Source organism: Nycticebus coucang, chromosome 7 (assembly GCF_027406575.1).
Source record: "Nycticebus coucang isolate mNycCou1 chromosome 7, mNycCou1.pri, whole genome shotgun sequence".
NCBI classification, from domain to species: Eukaryota; Metazoa; Chordata; class Mammalia; order Primates; family Lorisidae; genus Nycticebus; species Nycticebus coucang.
In genome coordinates, this window is record NC_069786.1 from 75,225,258 (window position 1) to 75,250,798 (window position 25,541).

A 25,541-nucleotide genomic window follows, 5' to 3' on the forward strand; every position below is an offset into this window, starting at 1 on the left:
AGTGTTTAAAAATAAGTTTAAGTTATTTTATGAGACTGATTTAAAGTCATTCCCCTTGCTTTACATGATGAGTTCTCTAGTGATAAGAACATAGGGAAGAAAAACAGTGTTAGATTTATTTGTTACCAACACCTTCAGCTGCTGAATTAAATATATTTGAATCACTTACCCACTGGGGAAACAGCTAAGGTAAATTTGCTTGGGTCGCTAGGTGCACTCAGGCCAGCAGAATTTTCAGCATACACACGGAATTGGTAATCCAGACCTTCCATTAGTCCGGTAGCTCTATATTCTCTTCCAGAGATTGGGGATGTATTAACTCTTTGCCAGAGGATGCTATTTCTTTCTTTCTTTTCAACGTGGAATCCAGTAACTTCTGAACCACCATCATAAACTGGAGCATCCCAAGTTAGTGACATGCCATCAGAAGTCACGTTGTATATAACCGGCTTTCCTGGGGGACCGGGAATCCTGAACTGGTGTTTTGCCACAATAACGCTTGAGACAAGTGGCTCACTCACTCCATATCTGTTTTCAGCTCTAACTCTAAACTGGTACTCAGCATCTTTGACTAGATTAAGAACTTTGAAAGTTGTCCTGGCAACACTTGAACAGACCATCTTCCAATTAGTCTGTGAAGCTTCCCGCTTCTCAATGCTGTAACAGGTAATTTCTCCTCCTCCATCATCTTCAGGCACATCCCATGACATGATGACACTGTCAGCCTTGATTTCCTCAAATCGAATAGGTCCTTTGGGCTTTGATGGTGGGCCGAGAGTGATGATCGTAATGGGGAATGAGTTTCTGCACACTGCATTGTCAAGAATTACGGTGTATTTCCCTCCATGCTCTTTCTTGACGTTCTTAATGCTCAAAGTAATCTTGTTTTCAGTTTTGCTGAAACGGACATTCTCACTTTCTTTCAGTGGCAAGTTATCTTTCAGCCAGCTGATTGATGGTTTGGGTTTTCCTTTATAAGGTAACTCAAGGTGCACATTGTGCCCAATTCTCACACTTATTTGTGCCCCGGGGATTTCTGACAGGTCAACTTCAGGTGTAATGACAAGTTCTTTCACTGTAATTGGCCCAATAGTGACAGCATCACTCAGTCCTTTTTCATTTTTGGCGAACACTCTGAATTCCAGGACTGACTGTTCCTTTAGTTGGTCAACCTCAATCTCACATGCCTTGCTTGTGCCAGCATGCGACCATGTTTGTTCACCTTTACCTTTCCTTTCCACAACGTAGTCTGTGATAATGCTACCACCGTCAAAGTCAGGTTTGGTCCAGCTGAGGGTAACAGATGTCTTTGTTGAATCTTTCATTGAGAGATCACGTATAGGAGCTGGAACTTCAGCAGCCTTCACTGGCTGTGTAGTTTCACAGGGTTCGCCAATTCCGATTTCATTCTCTGCAAGAACTCTGAAGAAGAATGGCGTTTTCTCTGACAAGTCTGTTACCTTAAAGGATGTGCTGGAACATTTGTGGGACATGACAGACCATGTTCTCTTGGTGGCATCTCTCTTTTCAACAACATAATTAATTATGGGAGAGCCTCCATCGATGAGAGGAGGATCCCAGAGCAGAGTGACAGTGCCTCGAGAAACGTGTTTAACCTGTAGATTCTGGCAGGCAGCTGGTGTATCGAGCACTTTCACGCTCACAGTTGAAGACTTTGGTTGGCCAACTCCATTTTCTATTGTGAGAATATATTTTCCTGTGTCATTGCGAGTGACTTGAGGAATAGTGAGTAATGAAGATGAATCTGTGTTTTGGATGTTGTATCTAGCATCACTGCTAAGATTCTTCTCATCTTTTCTCCATATGACAGTAGGTGGAGGTCTGCCTTTAAAGGGAATCAACACTTGCACATCTTCACCAGCTTTTGCTATTACAGAGGTTCTGAGAGCCACATCGAGGTCGATCTCTGGTTCCTCTGTAGATATAAAATGGACATATACAGTGAATTTTAAAAGCAAGAAAAATGAAGGCATTTTTGGAAGTACTCTAATAAACACATTAAAAATGATAACATCAATAGGCACATACCAAGTATATCTTTGGCTTGTGCGGGTTCAGTCATTTCTATGGGTTCTCCTTGTCCAGCACAATTTATAGCGGACACCCGGAAGAAGTAATTGACTGCAGGTTTCAGGTTAGAGACCACATATTCTGTAGTTCTCACTTCTCCTTTGGTGGAGACAACAATCCATTCCTCTTCTTCTCCTTCTCTCATTTCAACAACGTAACTAGTAACAGCACTGCCCCCATCATAGACAGGTTTACTCCAGCCAAGAGTGATGGATGACTTAGTTGAATCTGCAATTCTTATCTTAGCAGGTGGCCCTGGAGGATCTGGAATGACCATTGACAGTATAGTAATTACATAATCATGTACAACTGAGTCACACAGAAGAAAATGTAGGTGAAGATGCTGCATGGATGAGCACTTACCAATAGGATCAGCAGCTTTGTAGAAGTCAGATGGCTCAGAGAATGGACCCTGTCCAGCAGCATTTACAGCACAAACTCGGTATTGATAGTCACTGTTTTCTGTGAGTCCTGTCACCTTCTGTCTGGTGTCACGGATGGTCTCTTTCAGTACTTTAAACCACCCCAGACTCTTCTTATCTCGTTTTTCAAGGTAATAGCCACTTACTTCACTACCACCATCTGCAACTGGCCTGCTCCAGACAACAGTCATTGAATTCTTGGTAATCTTTGTCACTTCTGGTATGCTTGGTGGCCCAGGTGTAACTATTTAGAAAGGGAAAGGAAAATAATTTATAAGGATCAATATTACTAACAGATTCTATCTTTTTATATTCAAATCCTACCCGAGAATATTAGTTTCATTTATTAAAAACCTTATGAAAAGAATGGTGAGGAGATAAGATGTGACATAAAGAAAATTACTTAAATCATATTCATAGTCTAACAGGATAGTTTATATTTATTTAAAATTTTTTGTTGTGTGTTAGTTTTCTAATGAAATCATGAATTACCAAATGCATTCTTGGCTACAACTGAATCAGATTCCAGTGGTTCTCCAATTCCGTATTTGTTTACGGCTCGGACCCGGAAGATGTATTCATTTCCTTTGATAATTTTGGTGGTTGTAATGATGCACTCTTCCAGATTTTCAGATACCATAGACCACACAACACGGCTTGTCTCACGCTTTTCTACAATATAGTGAGTGATTTTTGCACCACCATCATCGGCTGGAGGCCGCCAGAGAAGGGTGATCTTTTCAGCAGTGACAGTCTTAAATTCAATGGGTCCACTTGGAGGTCCTGGTTTGTCTGCCAATAAGAGAACAAAATATCTTAATACTTCTTGAAAGCCTACTAATTTAAAATTACGATGCTGTAGGCAAATGAAATATGACATTAGTTGTATTCAGCACCTACCAAGGATCTGCACTCTGATGGTGGCTGAGGCTGAACCCATGGCATTCCTTAGTTTTAATTCATAGCTTCCACTATTAAGGCGATTGGCATCTTTGATGAGTATAGATGCGAGGTCAGTGGTATTTTCGACACACACCAGTGCATTGGTTTGTAATTCTTTATCATCTTTATACCATTCAATTGTAGGTTCAGGTTTGCCAGAAATGCCAGCTCTGAGCTTCACAGATGTACCTGCTCTGTATTTGACAACTTCTGTATATTCTAGAGGTAAATCAATTACTGGACCACCTGAAAGAAAAATAGATGAGAAATATTTAAAATATCATAAGGATAAAAAAATAGTTCCAACAATCTCAAAATAAGGTCATTGGCCTTTATTAAATTTTATATATATGCACAATATATATAAAGTTCTAATCTTATTCACCTCATATCTTAAAATTTTAATTTTTTTATTACATCATAACTGTACATCAATGCAATCATGGGATATAATGTGCTGGTTTTATATACAATTTGAAATATTTTCATCAAACTGGGGTTAACATAGCCTTCGCGGCATTTTTTTAGTTATTGTGTTAAGACATTTATATTCCACATTTAGTAAATTTTGCATGTATCCTTGTAAGATGCACCATAGGTATGGTCCCACCTAAAAATTTAAATTTTATAGGCCACTCTTCTATCTCAGATGGGGAAAAAAGACTGTAAAGAATCTCTGTATCCCAATAACACTGCATTAATTGCATAGGGACCTAAGTGCCTTTTTTTATTATTAAATCATAGTTGTGTACATTAATGCGATCATGGGGCACCATACACTGGTTTTATAGACCGTTTGACACATTTTCATCACACTGGTTAACATACCCTTCCTGGCATTTTCTTAGTTATTGTGTTAAGACATTTATATTCTACATTTACTAAGTTTCACATGTACCCTTGTAAGATGCACCGCAGGTGTAATCCCACCAATCACCTTCCCTCCGCCCATCCTCCCCCCTCCCTCCCCTCCCTCTCCCCCTTCTCTCTATTCTTAGGTTATAACTGGGTTATAGCTTTCATGTGAAAGCCATAAATTAGTTTCATAGTAGGGCTGAGTACATTGGATACTTTTTCTTCCATTCTTGAGATACTTTACTAAGAAGAATGTGTTCCAGCTCCATCCATGTAAACATGAAAGAGGTAAAGTCTCCATCTTTCTTTAAGGCTGCATAATATTCCATGGTGTACATATACCACAATTTATTAATCCATTCGTGGATCGATGGGCACCCTAAGTGCCTTTTGAATGTATTTCTTTTTTTTGAGACAGAGTCTCACTATGTCCCCTTGGTAGAGTGCCATGGCGTCATAGCTCACAGCAACCTCTAACTCTTGGGCTTAAGCAATTCTCTTGACTCAGCCTCCCAAGTAGCTAGGACTACAGGTGCCCTCAACAATGCTTGGCTATTTTTATTGTTGTTGTTTGGTAGGCCAGGCTGGATTAGAACCTGCCAGCCCTGGTGCATGTGGCTGGTGCCCTAGCCACCGAGTTACAAGTGTTGTACATTTTCTTTTATTCTAGCTCCTCTTTCCTCTTCCTCTGACCACCTCCTATTCTTTTTACTTCCCCTTCCCAGTTCATCCAAGCATGGACAGTTCACATTACAGCGCTGAAGTCTGAATTCTCTACTCACAGGCCTACATACTATGGGACAGATTTTTTGTCAGACTAGTAAGAACTACTGAGAAACAACTCAATTTGACTTGCTTCGCAGTCTCACCAGTACTGATTTAGTGGCCACAAAGCCTGATGCATTAAGAGCAGCCCTAGGATTCTTGGCATGAGGATGGTAGTGAATGGACACTGTCAGACCAGACACTAGAATGCTCAATGGAAGACTTTTAGTAAAAGTGTCACGGAAAGTTATCACTTATTTTACACAGTGGTCAAGTATATCTATTTTGGACTAACAGTCATACAGAGAGGGCTCTGATGTCTGTTTTAATCCTCACTGCATCCCTCAGACCCTCGCTGATGAGCTGGTTGACCTTGGGGAAGTTCTATAAGCACTCTTAATCTCTTTTATACAACGGGCTAATTTTAGGGATATTAGAACTAAGGCAGAGAATTCCTGAAAATTACCCAATAAATGGTAGCTGCTGCTAATGCTATCATCATTAAAGTCCCTGTTTAGTCTGTCACTTATTTAAGAGCAGTATTCTTTGGGAACTGAAACATGGTTTTAATTATTGATTCTGACAATTTAAAATAGACTGAAAGCACCAACTCAAACAAAAGGTTGAAGTTGGAAGGGCCCTTCTGTGTCCTGAGGTCCAACTCTCTCATTTTATAGTTAAGTCAAGAGCCTGGAAAGCTTAAGGAATTTTCCTAAGACAACCAGATAGTTCATACTTTCTTCCAAAAATATAATTAATATAATATAACTATAAACTTGTAATAGTTATCTTACAGATTAGAACTAGGAAGAGGAAAAATATTAGTCAATGGGATTCAGAAGGCTAAAAATGCTTACCATAAGAATCAATGCATGTAACAGGGCCTACAATCTCTGATGGATTGCTAATGGAACCAACAGCATTCCTAGCAAAGACACGGAATTCATACTGGGAATTCTGAGTTAAGCCAGAGACAGTGAATTGAGTCTCAATAACATTGGTGAAGCTGGCCTTGGTCCATCTGCCATCTGGAAGGTCGCGTCTCTCAACGATATAGCCTGTAACCTTGCTTCCTCCATCAAAAGCTGGTTGTTGCCATGAAAGGCTAACAAAGTTCTTCGAAATATCAGTGACACGAACATTTCTTGGGGGTTCTGTGGTAATAAGAGAAAGCAGATTAGTGATACTTATGCCAATATTATTTTGCTTTGTAGAAATAAGATTTGCATTTTGAAGTTGTCAGAACTGTTCTCATGACAAATACATACCACAGGCATCAATGGCCAAGACTGGTTCGGAAGGATGGCTGGGTTTTCCAACACCAGCAGCATTTTCTGCATATACCCTGAATTCGTAAATAAGCCCAGCACTGATTGTTGTGACTTTGAAGTGAGTTGTGCGGATGACCATTTTGTTGGCTTTTTGCCATAAAATACTATTTCTGTCCTTCATTTCCAGGTGATAGCCTATGACTGCACTGCCTCCATTGGACACTGGTTCATTCCAGCTTACAGTGATGCTTTCTCGAGTGACATTCGTGACCCATGGTGTAGATGGTGGTCCAGGTGTTGCTACAGAAGAGAAATCCAAAAGATTAATACAGACATTTAAAACGTGTACTACATATGATAATGAACCTGGGATCTTTGAAAAGTTTGACAACTTACTGTATGGCAGTTTGACAATAAAACAAGCTGAATCTATGTGATCACTGATGCCAAAGCGGTTTTCTGCCTTGATGCGGAATTGGTATTCTTCTCCTGTGGTCAGTTTCATGACCTTCATCGTGGTTCTTGCAACTGTTGAGGATACTTCAGTCCATGTTGCTGTACTTGTTTCTCTCTTGAGTATAATATAATTGGTAACTTGACTGCCACCATCATATTTAGGTGGCTCCCATCTGAGAATCACACTTTCTTCGGTTATGTCACTAACAACAACAGGGCCAGTTGGAGGACCAGGTCTGTCTAGCACAATGATGTTAATGAAAGCTTTGGTTGTTCCCCTGGAGTTGGAGGCAGTGATCTCATATCTTCCAGCATCACTGGCAACACTTTCTTTGAGATTGATGGTCAGGTTCTCTGCAGTAATTTCAGTATTAAATCTCATGGTTGCCTTCAGGGGTACACCATCTCTTGATAAGGTCACTTTGGGCAGTGGTTTTCCAGAAATTGGAATGTCAACTTTGAGGTTTGAACCAGCTCTAACATATACAGTGTGACTTGGGAAATTCTTCATATCAATTTCAGGTGGTTCTGAAAAATAAGAGTATGGAAAGTGAAGGTGAAAAAGAGTTTCTAAAAATCAACTTAAATCAACACAAGCAATTTCAAATTTTGCCTCTCTATAAAAGTAGGAATACCTAGGTGCTCCTTAACAAGAACAGGAAGCAGAAGCTCTCTCGGGTCACTCAGGCCAGCTTGATTCTCAGCAAACACCCGGAAAAAGTATTCCGAATTCTCCTTCAGACCAGAAACAACATGATGGGTTGATTTTACCACTGCACATTTGACCCAGTTTTTCTGTCCTTTTTCTAGTGCTTCAACAATATAGTGTACAATTCTGCTGCCACCATCGTGTTCAGGCTTCAACCAGGTCAGAGAAACACTATCTTTGGATGTACTTGTTACTCCAAGTTTTTCAGGTGGGCTTGGTTTTTCTGAGAAAACAAATCATCAAAAGAAAGAGAAGAATTATTACAACATTTTTTTCCCATGTGCATTCATCATGCATTTAAAGTTGAAAACTATTCAATGAAGGTCATGTTTTTTCTTTGATTTGAGTCTTCCTTCCTTTTTATATAGCCATGTTGGCTTCTGAGATAACCAGATCTCCCCCAAGCTATGTCCTTACATGTTATAGCATTCAAATTCAAATTAAGTGTTAAATAACTAGATTAAATAATAGAATTTACCCCAAATGCATCATAAAAATACAAAGGAGGGACAAAATGAACCATCTTGTAAGAAACTTGTCATGTAGTTTCTGCACACACATATTCTCTCTCTATAATATATATATATATACAGGGTAGGCATAAAGTTCATGTGCAATTTAAAATAGTGTGTGATTATTATGCACCCACACACATACATGCAGTTAGATTCAATTATATTTAAATTCAACATATGTATATTATCCAATTCTAGCTATGTAAATTTATATATTTTTTAAATCAATGAAAACTCTGTATTAGAGATTTCATTTTGTGTGGTAGTGTAAATAGTTTGGGGTATGAACTAACAGCATTGAAGATTAAATGATGACTAATTAGAATGATTTACACTATTCTAGCAAAATAAACCTTTGATATGTGGAATTTCCTTGTTCTTAAAACATACCTGTTATTTTCACTCCTTCCTTTATTTCAGCTGGTAGGCCAACGCCAAACTCGTTTTCTCCGGCGACTCTGAAGTAGTAAATAGCTCCTTCTTGTAAGTTGGTAACTTTGTAGGACAGGCGGTTACAGTTGTTGGTTACGGAGACCCATGCTTTCTTGCTGGCCTCACGTTTTTCTATATGGTAATTCTTCACTGGTGCTCCACCATCGTTGTCAGGGACGTCCCAAGATAATACGGCAGACTCTTTGGTTACATCGTGTACAGTAATATTGGCTGGAGGACCTGGGGAATCTAAAACTTTGACAACTAAGGTCAGAGTAGCAGCACTCAAAACATTCTGAATTGTTAATGTGTATTTTCCAGAATCACTTCTGTTGGCATTTTCAATAGTGAGTGATGTACGAGAGTCTGTGGAATCAATATAAGCTCTAGTGCGGAGGTCAGAGTCTGGCTTACTCCACAAGACATTGGGTACTGGTCTTCCTCGGAAAGGCACAGTCATGGTAAATGAGGTGCCGGCCTTGACAATCAAGGTCTTCCTCATTTCACTGTCAATGTCAAATACAGGTTCTTCTTCTCTTTCTTTTGCTACCTGAAGGTCAGAGCTTTCACTGGGATCACTAGCACCGACCTTATTGACAGATCTCACTCTGAAAACATATTCAGCTCCTGTTGTGAGTCCACTTATTGTATATTCTGTGCCTCTTAGGTTCTGAATGGCAGTTTTCCAGTCAGTTTCATCGAAAGTTTTATATTCTACAGTGTATCCAGTTATTGGGGCACCACCATCAAACAAGGGCTTAACCCAACTAATAGTAATAGTTGTCTTGCCTGAGTCCACAATTTTGGGTTTGGATGGAGGAGATGGTAAGAACACTGGATCTTCTGCCCGAATTAAGGGAGAGGGTTCACTTGGAAGACTTAGACCGGCAGCATTTTCGGCATAAACCCGATACTCATATTCACATCCTTCCCTAAGTCCAGTTGATTTCACTCTCAGATCATAAACTGGTTTTTTGTTTACACGCACCCATAGTAGGCTATTTTTCTCTCGCCTTTCAATGATATATCCAGAGATTTCACTGCCTCCATCACTTTCAGGTCTTGCCCAACATAGTGTCATGAACTCTTTGGTCACAGATGTAATTTCCAAAGATGTGGGTGGACTCGGAACTGTAAATGGATCTAGTGCCTTTACAGCCACACTCTCTAGGGACTCACCAACACCGTATTTATTAACACTAGTGACTCTAAATATATACTCATTGCCTTTGAGTAACTTGGTTACTTTGCAGAATGTCGTCTGCAACTCTCCTTCACATATTGTCCATGCAAGGCGGCTTGTTTCACGCTTTTCTACAATGTAATAGTCGATATCTGCACCGCCATCTTCTTGGGGACGTCCCCAGGAAAGAGAGCATTTCTCAGAAGTGAGGCCATTTATTTCAAGTGGTCCTGCTGGTGGGCCGGGCTTATCAAGTATCTTGCAATTAACTGCCACAGATCGAGTTCCCGCAACATTCTTCAGTGTTAGTGTATATTGTCCAGTGTCTCGTCTTACACAATCTTTAATTGTTAATGAAGTATTAGAGTCTGTTGAGACAATTTCTGTTCTTGCTCTTTCTTCAATTTCTACACCATCCTTGGCCCAGGAGATTACTGGCAGAGGTCGCCCTGCAATGTCTGCATTTATCTTAAGGACCTCTCCAGCTTTGACAACAACAACATCTCGGAACTTGACATCCATCATAATTCTTGGAGCCTCAACATCATCTTTGACTGTAATAGGTCCAGTGGATTCAGATGGTTCACTAATGGAGTCAGCAGCATTCCTTGCAAAAACCCGGAATTCATAACGCTGATCTTCAGTAAGTTCAGTTACTTCAAAGTATGTTTCTTGTATGTTAGTATAATTGCACTTCAGCCACCGGCCATCTGGGAGTTCTCTACGTTCAACAATGTATCCTGTGATCTTAGCTCCACCATCATAATGTGGTTTAGACCATTTAAGTGACACTGATTTTCTTGTGATATTTGTGACTTCAGGTTGTCCAGGAGGATCACAAGGATCTCTTGCAGGGACTGGTTCACAAGACTTACTGCATTTGCCGATTCCAGCAATATTCTCAGCATATACACGATACTCATACATCAGACCCTCATCAAGGCCAGAGACTTTCATTTGAGTATCGGCAATGAGGACTTTATTTGCTTTCGACCAAAGAATGCTGCTTCTTTCTTTATACTCAAGGTGATAGCCGATTACTTGACTTCCTCCATCATTAACTGGCACTTGCCAGCTTACAACCATGGTAGATTTGGTGGCATGCACAACTTTTGGAGTACCAGGAGGACCTGGGGGACTGAATGGGTACTCCACAACAATAGCTGAAGATTCACTGTAGGTACTCTTTCCATAGCGGTTTTCTGCACAGACACGGAATTGATACTCACTTCCTGTTGTCAGGCGAACTATTTTAATAGATGTTCTTGCAACTGCTTGGGAAACTACATGCCAAGTTGTAGAAGTGGTTTCTTTCTTTTCAACGATGTAATTGCTAATTTGGCAGCCACCATCATATTCTGGAGGAGTCCAAGAAATAGTTACATTGTCACAACTAACCTCATCAATATGTATGGGACCTGGAGGTCCTGGTCTGTCAAGGACGATTATAGTAATAGGAACTGTTACAGATCCAGCACTATTTGAAACACGTAATTCATAAGTTCCAACATCTTCCCTTGAAGCTTCCTTAATAGATAGTGATGTTACAGTCTTTGAAGAAGAAACGTTGACTCTAGTTGTCTCTTTAAGTGTCTGACCATCTTTTTTCCAGGTCACGGTAGCTTGAGGTCTTCCTTTGAATGGTACATCAATCTTAAGTTGGTCTCTAGCCTTTACATTGTAAGTATGGAAAGGAAGCTCAACTGAAGGCTTTATTTCAATATCTCTTGCAATTACGGGCACTCCCAGTTGTCTTGGATCACTTCTTCCTTTTTCATTAACTGCAGCTACCCGGAAGGCATACTCTTCACCTACAGTTAGGCCAGATACAGTTGTTTCTAAAGTCTTGACTTGTGTACAAGTACTCCATTTTTCACTCCCTTTAGTCTGCATTTCAACTACGTAACCAGTGATTTTGCTTCCACCATCACTTTCTGGTTTCTCCCACTTAAGTGTAGCTGTATTATGCGTCACATCAACAAGACTTACTCTTCCAGGTGGAAGGGGTGGTTCAGCTGCTTTAACAGGTTCAGTTGTTTCAGCTGGTAAACCGATCCCATATTCATTGGAAGCCAAGACTCGGAAGTAGTAAGAACATCCTTCTTGTAGATTTTCAATTTTGAAAGTATTTTTAGTGCAATTGTTTGTAATGGTAGCATAGGCTTTTCTTGTAGTTTCTCGTTTTTCAACAATGTAATTTGTAATCTTAGCTCCTCCATCAATAAGTGGTGGTTCCCAGGACAGTATCACTGAGTCTTTCTTTACTTCTTTTACAGTTAGATTCACAGGAGCACTTGGTGAGTCAAGAACTCTGACATTAACAAAAGCTGTTTTGGAGCCACTGTTATTTTCTAATGTCAGATTATACCGACCACTGTCAAATCTGGTAACGTTGTCAATCACCAACATTGTAAAGGAGCTGGTCACCTCAATCTGGGCCCTCTCAGTGAGAATGCCATCGGCCTTTTCCCACTTCACTTCAGGTTCTGGCCGACCTTTGATAGTGACGAATAAGCGTAGGGTAGCGCTTGCACGCAGAATGACAACCTTTCTGAGATCAGCATCAAGTTCTATTTCTGGTGGCTCTGCCCTCTCCCGAGCAGCAACTGAGCCAGGGATAGTTGCAGGTTCACCTACACCTTCAGAATTGATGGCACAAATACGGAAGTTATATTCAGTATTTTCTTTAAGTTTGGTCACTGTAAACTGTTTTCCTTGTAATCCGGTTGGTGGAGTGCAAGTTGTCCATTCATCAGCAGAGGCTTCTTTGATCTCAACCACATAGCCTTTGACAGGTGCACCACCATCATAAATTGGCTTACTCCATGCCAGGGATACAGAAGATCTGGAAGTGTCTGTCACTTTTGGATTGCTTGGTGGACCTGGTGGATATAAGGCATCACATGCACGGTAGAAAACAGATGGCTCACTGGGTTCACCCACACCAGCTGCATTTTCAGCAGAAACTCTGAATTCATAGGAATGGCCTTCAGTAAGACCAGTTACCCGGAACCGGAGATCTGTTAGTGTCTTCTTATTGCACTTGGTCCATCTAATGCCTTCCTTATCTCGTTTCTCAAGAATGTAGCCCTCAATTTCAGCACCTCCATCATCTACTGGACGAGCCCATGTTACTACCATAGAGTCTTTGGTGATCGTTGAGACTTCAGGTGTTGAAGGTGGGCCTGGTGTCTTATAAGGATTACGGGCTATAACAGGCTCAGATTCCAGTGGCTCTCCAATTCCATATTTATTCACAGCCATGACACGGAAAATGTACTCATTACCAGGAAGAAGTTTAGTTACTTTATAGTTAAGGGCTGGTACCTCAGTTGAAACCTGGGTCCAGGAAAGTCGGCTTGTCTCTCTCTTTTCAATGATGTAATGAGAGATATTGGCACCACCATCTTGCAAAGGTGGGTTCCATGCCAGGTAACATTTTTCTTGGGTAACTCCGGTAACTTTCAGCGGCCCTTCAGGAGGTCCTGGCCTGTCAAGGACCTTTACAGTGATTGGTATAGACTTTGTACCACCAACATTGCTGAGTTTCAGAATATATTGTCCTCCATCAGCCCGTATACAGTCTTTGACAACAAGAGATGTTTTCTGAAGAGTAGATTTAATTTCCATTCTAGCAGCTGTTTCCTCAAGCTCTTTTCCATCTTTTGACCAAACAACATCAGGTATGGGTTTGCCGCGGATATCAGCTTCAAGAACAAAAGTCTCTCCTGCATGAACAACAATGACATCTTTATATTTTGGATCCAGAGAGGCATTTGGTGCATCAATTTCATCTCTTGCAGTAATGGCACCACTGCTCTCAGATGGTTCGCTAAAGTTGCCAGCTGCATTTCTTGCAATTACTCTAAATTCATATCTTTGGTTTTCCACAAGTCCGCTCACTGTAAATTCAGTATCTAATACATTGGTAAAGCTGGCTTTCATCCAACGGCCATCAGGTAGATCTTTCTTTTCCACAATATAACCTGTTATTTTGCTGCCACCATCGTAGGCAGGTTTCTTCCACTTCAGGGTGACATTGTTTCTTGTAATGACAATGGCTTCAGGGCGACCAGGCGGGTCACATGGGTCACGAGCAACAAAGCATTCTGAGACTTTGCTAGGCTTGCCGATGCCAACAACATTTTCAGCAGAAACTTTGAACTCATACTCAAGGCCTTCATCAAGTCCAGTTGTTTTGAATTTGGTATCTTGAATGGGAGTCTTATTCACCTTGACCCATAAAATGCTGTTCTTTTCTTTCTGTTCAAGGTGGTAGCCGATAACTTTGCTGCCTCCATCATTAACTGGCTCATGCCATTGCACAAGCATTTGATCTTTTGAGATTGATGTCACAAAAGGAGTTCCAGGTGGTCCGGGTTCTTTGAATGGATATTGTACAACAACTGGTTTAGAATCCAGGGAGGTACTTTTGCCATACCTGTTTTCAGCAAAAATCCTAAACTGGTACTCAGTGCCTGTTTTTAGTTTGGTTATTTTAATTGTTGTTCTTGCAACTGTGGCAGATACCATGTGCCAAGTGGTGGTGGTTGTATCTCGTTTCTCTACAATGTAGTTGCTTATTTGGCAGCCACCTGTGTAGGCTGGAGGTTCCCAAGATATGACCACAAAGTCTGCACTAACTTCATCGAACCGAACTGGTCCAACTGGAGGCCCAGGCTTTTCTAAAACGATAATGCTGAGGTTTTCTGTGGCTGTGCCTGCACTATTTGTGGCTGTTATGGTGTACTTCCCAAAGTCATCTTTGTTACTTTCCTTAATGTGCAAAATAGTTGAGGTAGCTGTTTCTTCAACATTTGCTCTTGTTGTCTGTTTAAGAGGCTCACCATCTTTGACCCACTCAATTTTAGGTCTTGGTCGACCTATAACTGGAATTTCTATTTTAAGATCTTCTCCTGCTTGGATACTATATGTGTTAAATGGTAACTTTAAACTAGGCTGTATAGTCAAGTCCTTGGCTATGACAGGAACACCAAGTGCCCTTGGATCGCTTTTTCCTTTCTCGTTGTAAGCTTTGACACGGAATTGATATTCTTGTCCAGAACTCAAACTGGTGACAACTGCATTACAGACTTTTGACTCAGCCACAGTACTCCATTTTTCAGTTCCTTTGGGCTGCATTTCAACAACATACCCCAGGATTCTGCTACCACCATCATGTTCAGGTTTTTCCCACATAAGCGATGCACTGGTCTGGGACACATCAGTGAGTGTAACTTTTCCTGGTGGTGAAGGAGGTTCAGCAGCTTTCACAGCATCCACGGTCTCCACTGGAACACCAACTCCAAATTCATTTTCAGCCATTACTCTGAAGTAATAAGTGGCTCCTTCTGTAAGATTCTCAACTTTAAAACTTGTTTTGCTGCACTTACTGCTCACATTAGTATATGCTTTTCTGGTTGACTCACGTTTGTCAATGACATAGTTCTTGACTTTTGCACCCCCATCAATAATGGGTGGTTCCCATACCAGAAGGACAGAATCCTTTCTTACTTCTTTGACTGTCAAATTCTGTGGTGGTCCTGGGGTGTCAAGAACTTTCACAGTTACAAAAGCAGACTTAGATCCACTGCTGTTTTCCAGCTTGAGAATGTATTTTCCAGCATCGTTTCTGTCACAGTTTTCTATTGATAGTTGGGTATAATTTACTCCCTTTTCAATTTGGACCTTATCTGTGAATTCACCTTCCTCTCGAGACCAGGTGATCTCAGGTGTTGGACGACCTTTGAATGGAATATGAATTCTGGCAGATCCACCAGCTCTTACAACAATTCCTTTCCTTAATTCAGAGTCAAGATCAAGTTCAGGAGCTTCAAGTTTATCTTCTGGTTTCACAGTACCAGGAACGGATGCAGCCTCACCTAAACCAACTTTGTTGAGGGCACACACTCGTATTTTATATTCTTGGTGTTCAATGAGTTTTGAAATTTCAAATCGAGTGACTCTCAGGCCAGTCTGTGGAGTAACTATCTGCCACTCTTCTTCATCTGCTTTACAGATTTCTACTACGTATCCTAGGATCTCACTGCCACCATCATAGATGGGTTTACCCCAGGCAAGTGTAATTGAATTTTTGGTGGTGTCTACAGTGTGCACATTGGTGGGTGGGCCAGGTTTAAACACAGGATCACAAGCCTTATAATAAACTGTAGCTGGACTTGGTTCTCCAATTCCAGCAGCATTTTCTGCAGAGACTCTGAACTCATACTCATGATCTTCTGTCAATCCTGTTACTCTTAGTCGCAAATCTGTAATGCGGCGTTTATTACATTTTATCCATCGAATGCCACTTCTGTCTCTTTTCTCCACAATGTAGCCAATAATCTCACTTCCTCCATCACTATCTGGGCGGTTCCAGCAGACAGTCATGGAGTCTTTGGCAATGTTTGTAACTTCCAGGCTTTTTGGTGGTCCAGGAAGTACAAATGGATTTTTCATTAGGACTGGTGCAGATTCCAAAGGCTCTCCAACACCATACTTGTTGACAGCCATTATACGGAAAATATATTCATTTCCTTCTAAGAGTTTGGTAACTTTCAGAGAATTGGTCACAACTTCTGAAGAAACAACAGTCCAAGCAAGTCGACTGGTTTCTCGCTTTTCAACAACATAGTGAGAAATGTCACTGCCACCATCTTGAAGTGGTGGGGACCATGTTAAATTGCATTTTTCAGAAGTGACTCCAGTAACCTGGACTGGCCCTTCTGGAGGTCCTGGTCTGTCTAATACTTTCACATTTACTGGGAAAGACTTAGAACCTGCGACATTGGATGCTCTTAAAATATACTGTCCACCATCAATTCTAATGGCATCCTTTACAATAAGTAAAGCCTTGTAATCTGTATTCTTTATTTCACATCTAGCAGATTCTTCAACTTCTTTTTCTCCTCGTAACCATTCGATGGTAGGCAAGGGCTTCCCATAGACATCAGCCTCAAGCCTGAATGTTTCTCCAGCATTTACCACAATTGTGTCTCTGTATTTTGGATCCATTGAAATTCTCGGGAGTTCAACCTCATCCTTGGCAGTTATTGGTCCGGTACTGTCAGAGGGTTTACTTAATGTACCAGCTGCATTCTTTGCAATGACTCTGAATTCATATCTTTGATCTTCAGTAAGACCTGACACAGTGAATTGAGTTTCAATGACGTTTGTAAAGCTAGCTTTCATCCATCGACCATCAGGCAAATCACGTTTCTCCACAATGTAGCCTGTGATCATACTTCCACCATCATACACAGGTTTTGTCCACTGTAGAGTGATTTCATTTCTTTTAACCATTATTGCTTCTGGGGTTCCTGGTGGGTCACAGGGATCTCTGGCTACATAGCATTCAGAATTCTTGCTTGCTTTGCCTACACCAACAATATTTTCAGCATAAACTCTGAATTCATATTCAATGCCTTCTTCGAGATTCTGTGCTTTAAACTGGGTGTCATGAATAATAGTTTTATTGACTTTTGTCCACATAATACTATTTCTTTCCTTTTTCTCAAGGTGGTAACCTATGACTGGGCTTCCACCATTATTGATTGGTTCATGCCACTGTATAACCATGGAGTCTTTGGAAATGGCTGTGGCAAATGGTGTGCCTGGAGGGCCTGGTTCTTTGTAGGGATATTGAGCTACAATTGGATCAGACTCTAAGGCAAAGCTTTGTCCGTATCTGTTTTCAGCAAAAATTCTGAACTGGTATTCTGTGCCGGTTTTCAGTTTGGTTACTTTGAGTGTAGTTCTAGCAACAGTAGCAGAAACAACATCCCACACTGTGGTGGTTGTATCTCTCTTCTGAACAATGTAGTTGGTGATTTGGCAGCCTCCTGTATATAATGGAGGATTCCAAGATATTGTAATACTTTCAGCACTGACTTCATCAAATTTAACAGGTCCTTTTGGAGGATCAGGCTTATCTAGAGTTATAATTTCGATGGATGCTGCTTTCTGACCAACAACATTGGCAACTGTGATTCCATATTGTCCACCATCATCCTTATGAGTTTCTTTAATACTGAGTGTGGTGAGGTCAAGTGAATCAGTAACATTGACTCTTGTGGTCTGCTTCAGTGGAAGGCCATCTTTAGTCCAGGTAATGGTTGGCTTAGGACGTCCAGAAATTGGTACTTCAATTTTCAAATCTTGGCCAACCTGTACACTGTAACTGTTGAATGCAGGTCTCACATCTGGCTCAATGACCAGATCTTTGGCAACTATTGGAACAGCAAGGGACCTTGGGTCACTTCTCCCCTTTTCATTTACAGCAACAACTCGGAAAAGATATTCTTCTCCCTGAGTTAGGTTGGTAATTACTGCATCAAGAGACTTTACTCGAGCACACTCTGACCATTTCTCACTGTGTTTAGCTTGCATTTCCACAATATACTGAATGATTTTACTGCCACCATCGTGTTCAGGCTTTGTCCAACTCAGAGAGACACTGTTTCTGGTGACATCATCCACAGTTATTTTTCCTGGAGGTTGTGGGACTTCTGCAACCTTAATTGGATCAGCAGTGTGGGCAGGGAGGCCAATTCCATACTCATTCTCTGCTGTGACTCTAAAGTAGTAACTGCAGCCTTCTTGGAGTTGTTCAATTTTCCAAGAATTCTTATGGCAATTAGTTACAACAGCAGCATATGATTTTCTCGTGGCTTCACGTTTCTCAACAATGTAATTTTTGATTTTGGACCCCCCATCCAACAAAGGAGGTTCCCATGTAATTGATACTGAGTCTTTGGTGATATCTGTGACTTTTAAGTTAACAGGTGGACTTGGTGTGTCCAGGACTCTCACAGTAACAAAGGCAGACTTTGTTCCACTGCTGTTTTCTAAAGTGAGAGTGTATTTTCCACTGTCGTATCGGTTAACATTGTCAAGAACAAGAGAGGTGAAACTGCTAGTGATGTCAATTATAGCTGCATCTCGTATTTCACCATCCATTTTGCCCCATTTAACTTCTGGTGTAGGACGACCTCTTATGGGAACAAATAACCTTAAGGAGCCCCCTGCCCTTATATTTATAATTTTCCTTAATTCTAGGTCAAGATCAATGTCGGGTGCTTCTAGTTTTTCTTCAACTATAATAGGTCCAGGGACATCTGCATGTTCTCCAACTCCAGCCTTATTAATAGCACAGATCCGGAAGTTGTATTCATGCTTTTCCAAGAGCTTCTCAACTTCTATATTTGTTTTATTGATTCCAGTTGGTGGAGTGCACATTGTCCAATCACCAACACTCACATCACATTTTTCAACAATGTATCCTTGGATTTCACTGCCACCATCATATATTGGTTTGCTCCAAGACAGGAAAACTGAAGACCGGGTAATATCTATGACTTTTGGGTTGTTTGGAGGTCCTGGCTTATAAATGGGATCACAAGCCTTTTGGTAAGCAGAAGGCGGGCTTGGTTCACTAAGTCCAGCAGCATTCTCAGCTGAGACTCTGAACTCATAATTGTGATTTTCTATGAGTCCAGTTACTCTCAAGCGCAACTCCCCAACCAGACGCTTGTGGCATCTTGTCCATCTAATGCCCTCTTTATCTCGTTTTTCAAGAACATAACCGAGAATCTCGCTGCCACCATCAGATGCTGGCCTTTCCCATACAACAATCATTGAGTCTTTGGTCACTGTTGTAACTTCTGGAGCTTTTGGTGCATCTGGCACTACAAATGGATTCTTGGCAATGACTGGCTCAGATTCAAGAGGTTCACCAACACCATATTTGTTTACAGCCATTATACGGAAAATATATTCGTTGCCTTCAAGAAGCTTAGTAACTTTGCAGCTGAGAGTTTGCACATTGGCATCAACCACAGTCCAAACTAAGCGGCTGGTTTCTCTCCTTTCCACAATATAATTTATGATATCACTCCCACCATCTTGAAGTGGGGGTTTCCAAGCAAGTGAGCATTTTTCTGCTGTAACTCCCGAGATGACGACAGGTCCTTCAGGTGGACCTGGTCTATCAAGAACTTTGACATTCACGGTCACCGATCGCTCTCCTGCAACATTTTTGGCCTTTAGTATGTAATTTCCGCTGTCAACACGAACTGCATCCTTTATGCTGAGACTGGTGGCAAAGTCGGTGCTCTTTATTTCTAATCGAGCTGTGTTCGAAAGCTCCTGATCACCTTTAATCCATTGAATAGTTGGTATTGGTTTGCCATAAATGTCTGCATCGACCTTGAATAACTCACCAGCATGCACCACGACTGTGTCTTTGAATTTTGGATCCATACTGATTCGTGGTGGCTCGACTTCATCCCTTGCGGTGATCGCTCCTGTGCTCTCCGAAGGCTCACTGAACACTCCTGCGGCATTTCGAGCGATAACCCGGAACTCATATCGGTGATCTTCAACGAGGCCAGTTACTTCAAACTGAGTGTCAATGATATTTGTAAAGCTGGCTTTCATCCAGCGGCCCTCAGGTAATTCTTTCTTTTCAACGACATAGCCAGTGATCTTGCTTCCACCATCATAGGCAGGTTTCTTCCACTGTAGCGTCACAGAATTTCTTGTGACAATGATTGCTTCTGGCCGTCCTGGTGGATCACATGGGTCACGAGCTACATAGCACTCTGACACTTTACTTGGCTTGCCGATGCCCACAATGTTCTCTGCAGAGACTCTAAATTCATATTCAATGCCTTCTTCGAGGCCAGTTGCTTTAAACTTGGTTTGAGGAATAGGTGTTTTATTCAACTTGACCCAGAGGATGCTATTTCTTTCCTTGCGTTCTAGATGGTAGCCAATGACTCTGCTTCCTCCATCACTGACTGGCTCATTCCACTGTACTTCCATGCTGTCCTTAGAGGAGAGAGTGACAATAGGAGTGCCAGGAGGACCAGGAACTTTGAATGGATAATGGGCCACGATAGGCTCTGAATTGAGGTAGGTACTCTTTCCGTATCGGTTTTCAGCTGCAATTCTAAACTGATATTCACATCCAGTCTTTAATCTGCAAGCCTTTATTGTTGTCCTTGCAACTGTAGCTGACACAATATGCCAGGTAGTTGTGGAAGTGTCCCGTTTCTCAACAATGTAGTTATTGATAGAACTTCCCCCATCATACTTCGGTGGGCCCCAGGAAAGAGTAATACTGTCAGCTGTTACTTCATCCATTTTAACTGGTCCAGTTGGAGGCCCTGGTTTGTCAAGGACAATAACATTAAGGGTTTCAGTAGCTTCACCAGCACAGTTAGTCAGTTTCACTACATAATGGCCAACATCTTCTCTGCAAGCTTCCTTTATTGTCAGCAGGGAGTTATTTTCTGTGCTCTCTGCATTGACTCGGGTTGTCTGCTTCAGTGGCACATCGTCTTTATGCCAGGTTACAGCTGGTGTAGGGCGGCCAATGAATGGAACATCAACTTTGAGGTCTTCATCTGCCAAGACGGTGAAAGTATTGAACAGGAGTTTGAAGGCTGGTGGAATGACAAGATCTTTGGCAATCACTGGCACGCTCAGTTGTCTAGGATCACTGATGCCTTTTTCATTCTGAGCTGAAACACGGAAGGAGTATTCCTCACCCTGAATTAAACCAGTTATAGTGGCTTCGGTGACCTTGACTGTGGCACAGGTGGCCCATTTATCACTGCCTTTGCTCTGCATCTCCACAATGTAGCCTAGAATTCGGCTGCCTCCATCATGCTCTGGCTTCTCCCATGAGAGTGAAACGCTATTTCTTGTGACATCCACCAAGGTTATTTTTCCTGGAGGAAGAGGTCGTTCTGATGCTTTCACAGATTCTGCAGTTTCAGCGGGCAGCCCGATGCCATATTCATTTTCAGCAAGAACCCGGAAATAATAGCTGCAGCCTTCTTGAAGCTGCTCTACTTTCCAGGAAGTCTTGTGGCAGTTTGTGGCAACTGTTGAATATGCTTTTCTTGTTGATTCCCGCTTTTCAACAATATAGTTCTTTATTTTTGAACCTCCGTCCAGGAGAGGAGGCTCCCATGTCAGGGTGACAGATGTCTTGGTGACCTCCTTTACCTTTAGATTCTGTGGAGGGCCTGGGGTATCCAGTACTCTAACATTGACAAATGCGGACTTGCTGCCTGAGCTGTTTTCTACAGTTAGTATGTATTTGCCACTGTCGAATCTGTTTACATTTCCAACAATAAGCAGGGTATAAGAGCTTGTGGATTCAATGCTGGCTTTCTCTAAGGATTCTCCATGTTCTCGGGTCCACTTCACCTCAGGTGCAGGCCTTCCTTTGATTGGAACAAAAAGTCTTAGGGTACAACAGGCTCTTATAGTAACAACTTTGCGCAGGTCAGCGTCCAGTTCTATCTCTGGAGGCAGCAATCTGTCTTCAGCCTTTGGAGTTCCAGGAACAAGGGCAGGTTCCCCAAGTCCTTCAGAATTCATGGCATAGATGCGGATTTTATATTCCTGATTCTCTATGAGGTTGGTGATGGTATAAGAAGTTGCCTTGAGCCCAGCTGGTGGAGTGACAACCTGCCACTCATCTTCTTCTGGCAGGGCAATCTCAACCATATACCCAGTGATTTCTGAACCACCATCATAGATAGGTTTATTCCAAGCGATTGAAATGGATGATCTACTTGTATCTAGAACTCGTGGGTTTCCTGGTGGGCCAGGCTTAAATACAGCATCACAAGCCTTATAAAAGGGACTTGTAGCACTTGGTGCACTAATTCCAGCAGCATTTTCAGCCATAATCCTGAACTCATATTCATGTCCTTCTGTCAGTCCAGACACTTTATATCTTAAATCAGTAAGAGTCTTTTTGTTGCATTTTACCCAGCGTTGCCCAGCTTTATCACGCCGTTCCACAATATAATTGATGATTTCACTTCCTCCATCAGAGTCAGGATGTCCCCAGCAGACAACCATCGAATCTTTAGTAATTGTTGTAACTTCAGGATTTTTGGGTGGATCAGGGGGTCCATAAGGATTCACTGCAAGCACAGGCTCTGATTCTAGTGGCTCTCCAACTCCATATTTATTTACAGCCATGACACGGAATATGTATTCATTGCCTTTCAGAAGTTTTGTGACCTTTAGTTTTGTTACTTGGACTTCTGAGGCTACATTTGTCCAGGCCAACCTGCTGGTTTCACGTTTCTGTACTATGTAATGTTCAATTTTGGCACCTCCATCATCTAGTGGAGGCAACCATGATAACACACACTTTTCTGATGTCACTTCAGATACAGCTAAAGGTCCTTCAGGTGGGCCTGGTCTATCAAGGACTTTGACGTTGAAAATGTGTTTGGCAAAGCCACCAGGATTAGTCGCTGTGAGGGTGTAGGCACCACTATCCGTTCTTGATGAATCTTTGTTTACCAGATTAGTAGAGAAATCTGCAATTTTTATTTCTAATTTTGCTGTGTTTTCCAGCTCCTTTCCATCTTTGGTCCACTCCATCGTTGGGGGTGGGCGACCCGAAACATCAGCTTCCAGCTTGAATGCTTCACCTGCTTTTAATATAACTGTGTCCTTAAATCTGACATCCACCATGATCCTTGGTGCTTCAATATCATCCCTGCATGTGATAGCATCGGATGGCTCAGACGGTGGACTAATGGCACCAGCAGCATTTTTGGCAATCACACGGAATTCATATGCAGCATCTTCTGTTAGGCCACTCACTGTAAATTCATTCTCCAAAATGTTGCTGAAGTTGGCCTTCAGCCACCGGCCATTAGGAAGGTCTCTCTTTTCAACTATATAACTAGTAATTTTAAAGCCTCCAGTATATTCAGGCTTGGCCCATTTAAGTGTCACGGTATGTCTAGTAATATTTAAAGGTACAGGTTTCCCAGGTGGGTCGATGGGATCTAAAGCTAACATAGGTTCAGACGGCTTGCTTGGCTTGCTTTTGCCTGCCATGTTTTCTGCAATCACTCGGAATTCATAAGCAATACCATCTGTAAGTCCAGTTGATTTGAAAATGTTGCCTGGTACTAATGCTTTGCTCACAGTCTGCCAGAGAATACCGTTTCGTTCTTTTCTTTCAATGTGATATCCTAAAATGGGGCTTCCTCCATCAGAAAGGGGCTCATGCCAGCTAATTGTCATTGAATCTTTGGTAACTGCAGTTACCTGGGGAGTACCAGGAGGCCCAGGAACCTTAAATGGATAGGTGGCGATGACAGATGCTGATGTGATACCTGGTCCAACTCCATATCTGTTTTGAGCTTTTACACGGAATTGATACTCTACGCCGGTAGTAAGGCGGGTGGCTTTATAGGTCGTGCGTATAACAGTGGTTGCTAACTCGACCCAGGTGGTACTGTCAGTCTGCCGCATTTCCACCACATAGTTGCTTATTGGAACACCTCCGTCATTCTCAGGGGGGTCCCAAGAAAAGACTACAAAATCAGATGAAACTTCATCAAATTTGATTGGTCCAGTAGGTGGCCCTGGGATATCATGAACTTGAATGGTGATGACATCACCAACCTCTCCTACAATGTTCCTTGCTGTTAATGGATAGGGCCCACTGTCACTTCGGACACACTCATTGATATTTAAGATGGTTGAAGTTGCTGTGTTTTCAAAATTAACTCTCTGTGTCTGTTTAAGAATTTGGTCTCCTTTCTTCCATGTCACTGTGGGCTGTGGTCGGCCAAGCACTGGAATTTCTACTTTGATGTTGTCCCCAGCTCTGGCAATGACCAATTTCTGATAGATGCCACGAAGATCCAACTCTGGAAGCATTGTCTGCTCCTTCACAATGACGGGTCTGCTTTCTCGAGGGGCACTTCTCCCGGCACTGTTCACTGCCATCACTTGGAAGGTGTATTCCTCCCCCTCAGTTAGATTCCTCGCAACACATTCTAAGCCTTTCACGGTTGTGATGTGGGTCCACTGGTCAGAACCTTTTCTTTGGGCTTCGATCACATAGCCAGTGATCTTGCTGCCACCATCGTGTTTGGGTTTAGGCCATGCCAGGCTGACAGTGCTCTTAGTTATGTCCATGATGTTAAGGCTGTCTGGTGGTGACGGTGCTTCAGAGGCTCTTACAGGTTCTGTAGTTTCTGTTGGCTCACCAATTCCATATTCATTCTCTGCCATCACTCTGAAGAAGTATTCACATCCTTCAGTCAAGCCAGTAACTTTATATGTGCATTTATGGCACTTAGTAGTGGCTGTGGAATATGATTTCCGCGTTGCTTCACGTTTCTCTACAATATAGTTTGTTATACGTGAGCCTCCATCTATCAGAGGGAGGTCCCAATGCAGGATGACACTGTCCTTTGTGATGTCTGTAGGTCGCAGGTTGAGGACAGGGCCTGGTGTGTCCAAGACTCTGACATTAACAAAGCCACTTTTCTTCCCAGCAGGGTTTTCAATGGTCATCACGAATTTACCAGTGTCATATCTGTTACATTCTGGGATAATCAGGAGAGTAAATGACTCTGTGTTTTCAATGTTGGCTCGGGTTTTCAGGTTGACATCATCTTTGGTCCACGTCACTTCAGGTGCAGGACGACCTTTAATTGGCACAAATATTCTAATACTGAGTCCTGCTCTAACAACAAGTGTTCTTCGAAGCTCAGCATCTAGTTCAAAATCAGGAGCCATTTCCCGTTCTACAATTTCAACATCTGGAATCACTGCTGGCTCTCCGACACCTGCATCATTGACGGCACTGATTCTAAAGTTGTATTTTTCTTTAGTATGAAGATCAGGGACGACAAACTCAGTGATTCTGAGAGCAGTTCCTGTTGTGTCTTTTATCCAGGCCTCCTCTCCTACTTTTTGATGCTCTACAATATAGCCCGTGATTTCAAGTCCACCATCATAATGGGGCCTGCCCCATGCTAGTGAAGCAGATTTCTTGGTGGTATCAGTGACACGTGCATTTGCAGGTGGTCCTGGCGGATCTGAAAAAGAAACAAAGTG

The 25,541-nt window shown here is 41.9% G+C and overlaps 1 protein-coding gene across 1 annotated transcript in view; it reads right to left on the bottom strand.

Moving 5' to 3' along the window:
* Positions 1-25,541, bottom strand: part of TTN (titin) — a 281,643-nt gene that overhangs the window by 25,368 nt on the left and 230,734 nt on the right. The window contains 10 exon segments of the mRNA XM_053597943.1: positions 170-1,936; positions 2,050-2,355; positions 2,455-2,757; positions 3,006-3,305; positions 3,414-3,701; positions 5,933-6,229; positions 6,344-6,646; positions 6,743-7,330; positions 7,438-7,734; positions 8,417-25,522. Coding sequence (XP_053453918.1) covers positions 170-1,936; positions 2,050-2,355; positions 2,455-2,757; positions 3,006-3,305; positions 3,414-3,701; positions 5,933-6,229; positions 6,344-6,646; positions 6,743-7,330; positions 7,438-7,734; positions 8,417-25,522 — 21,555 coding nt within the window.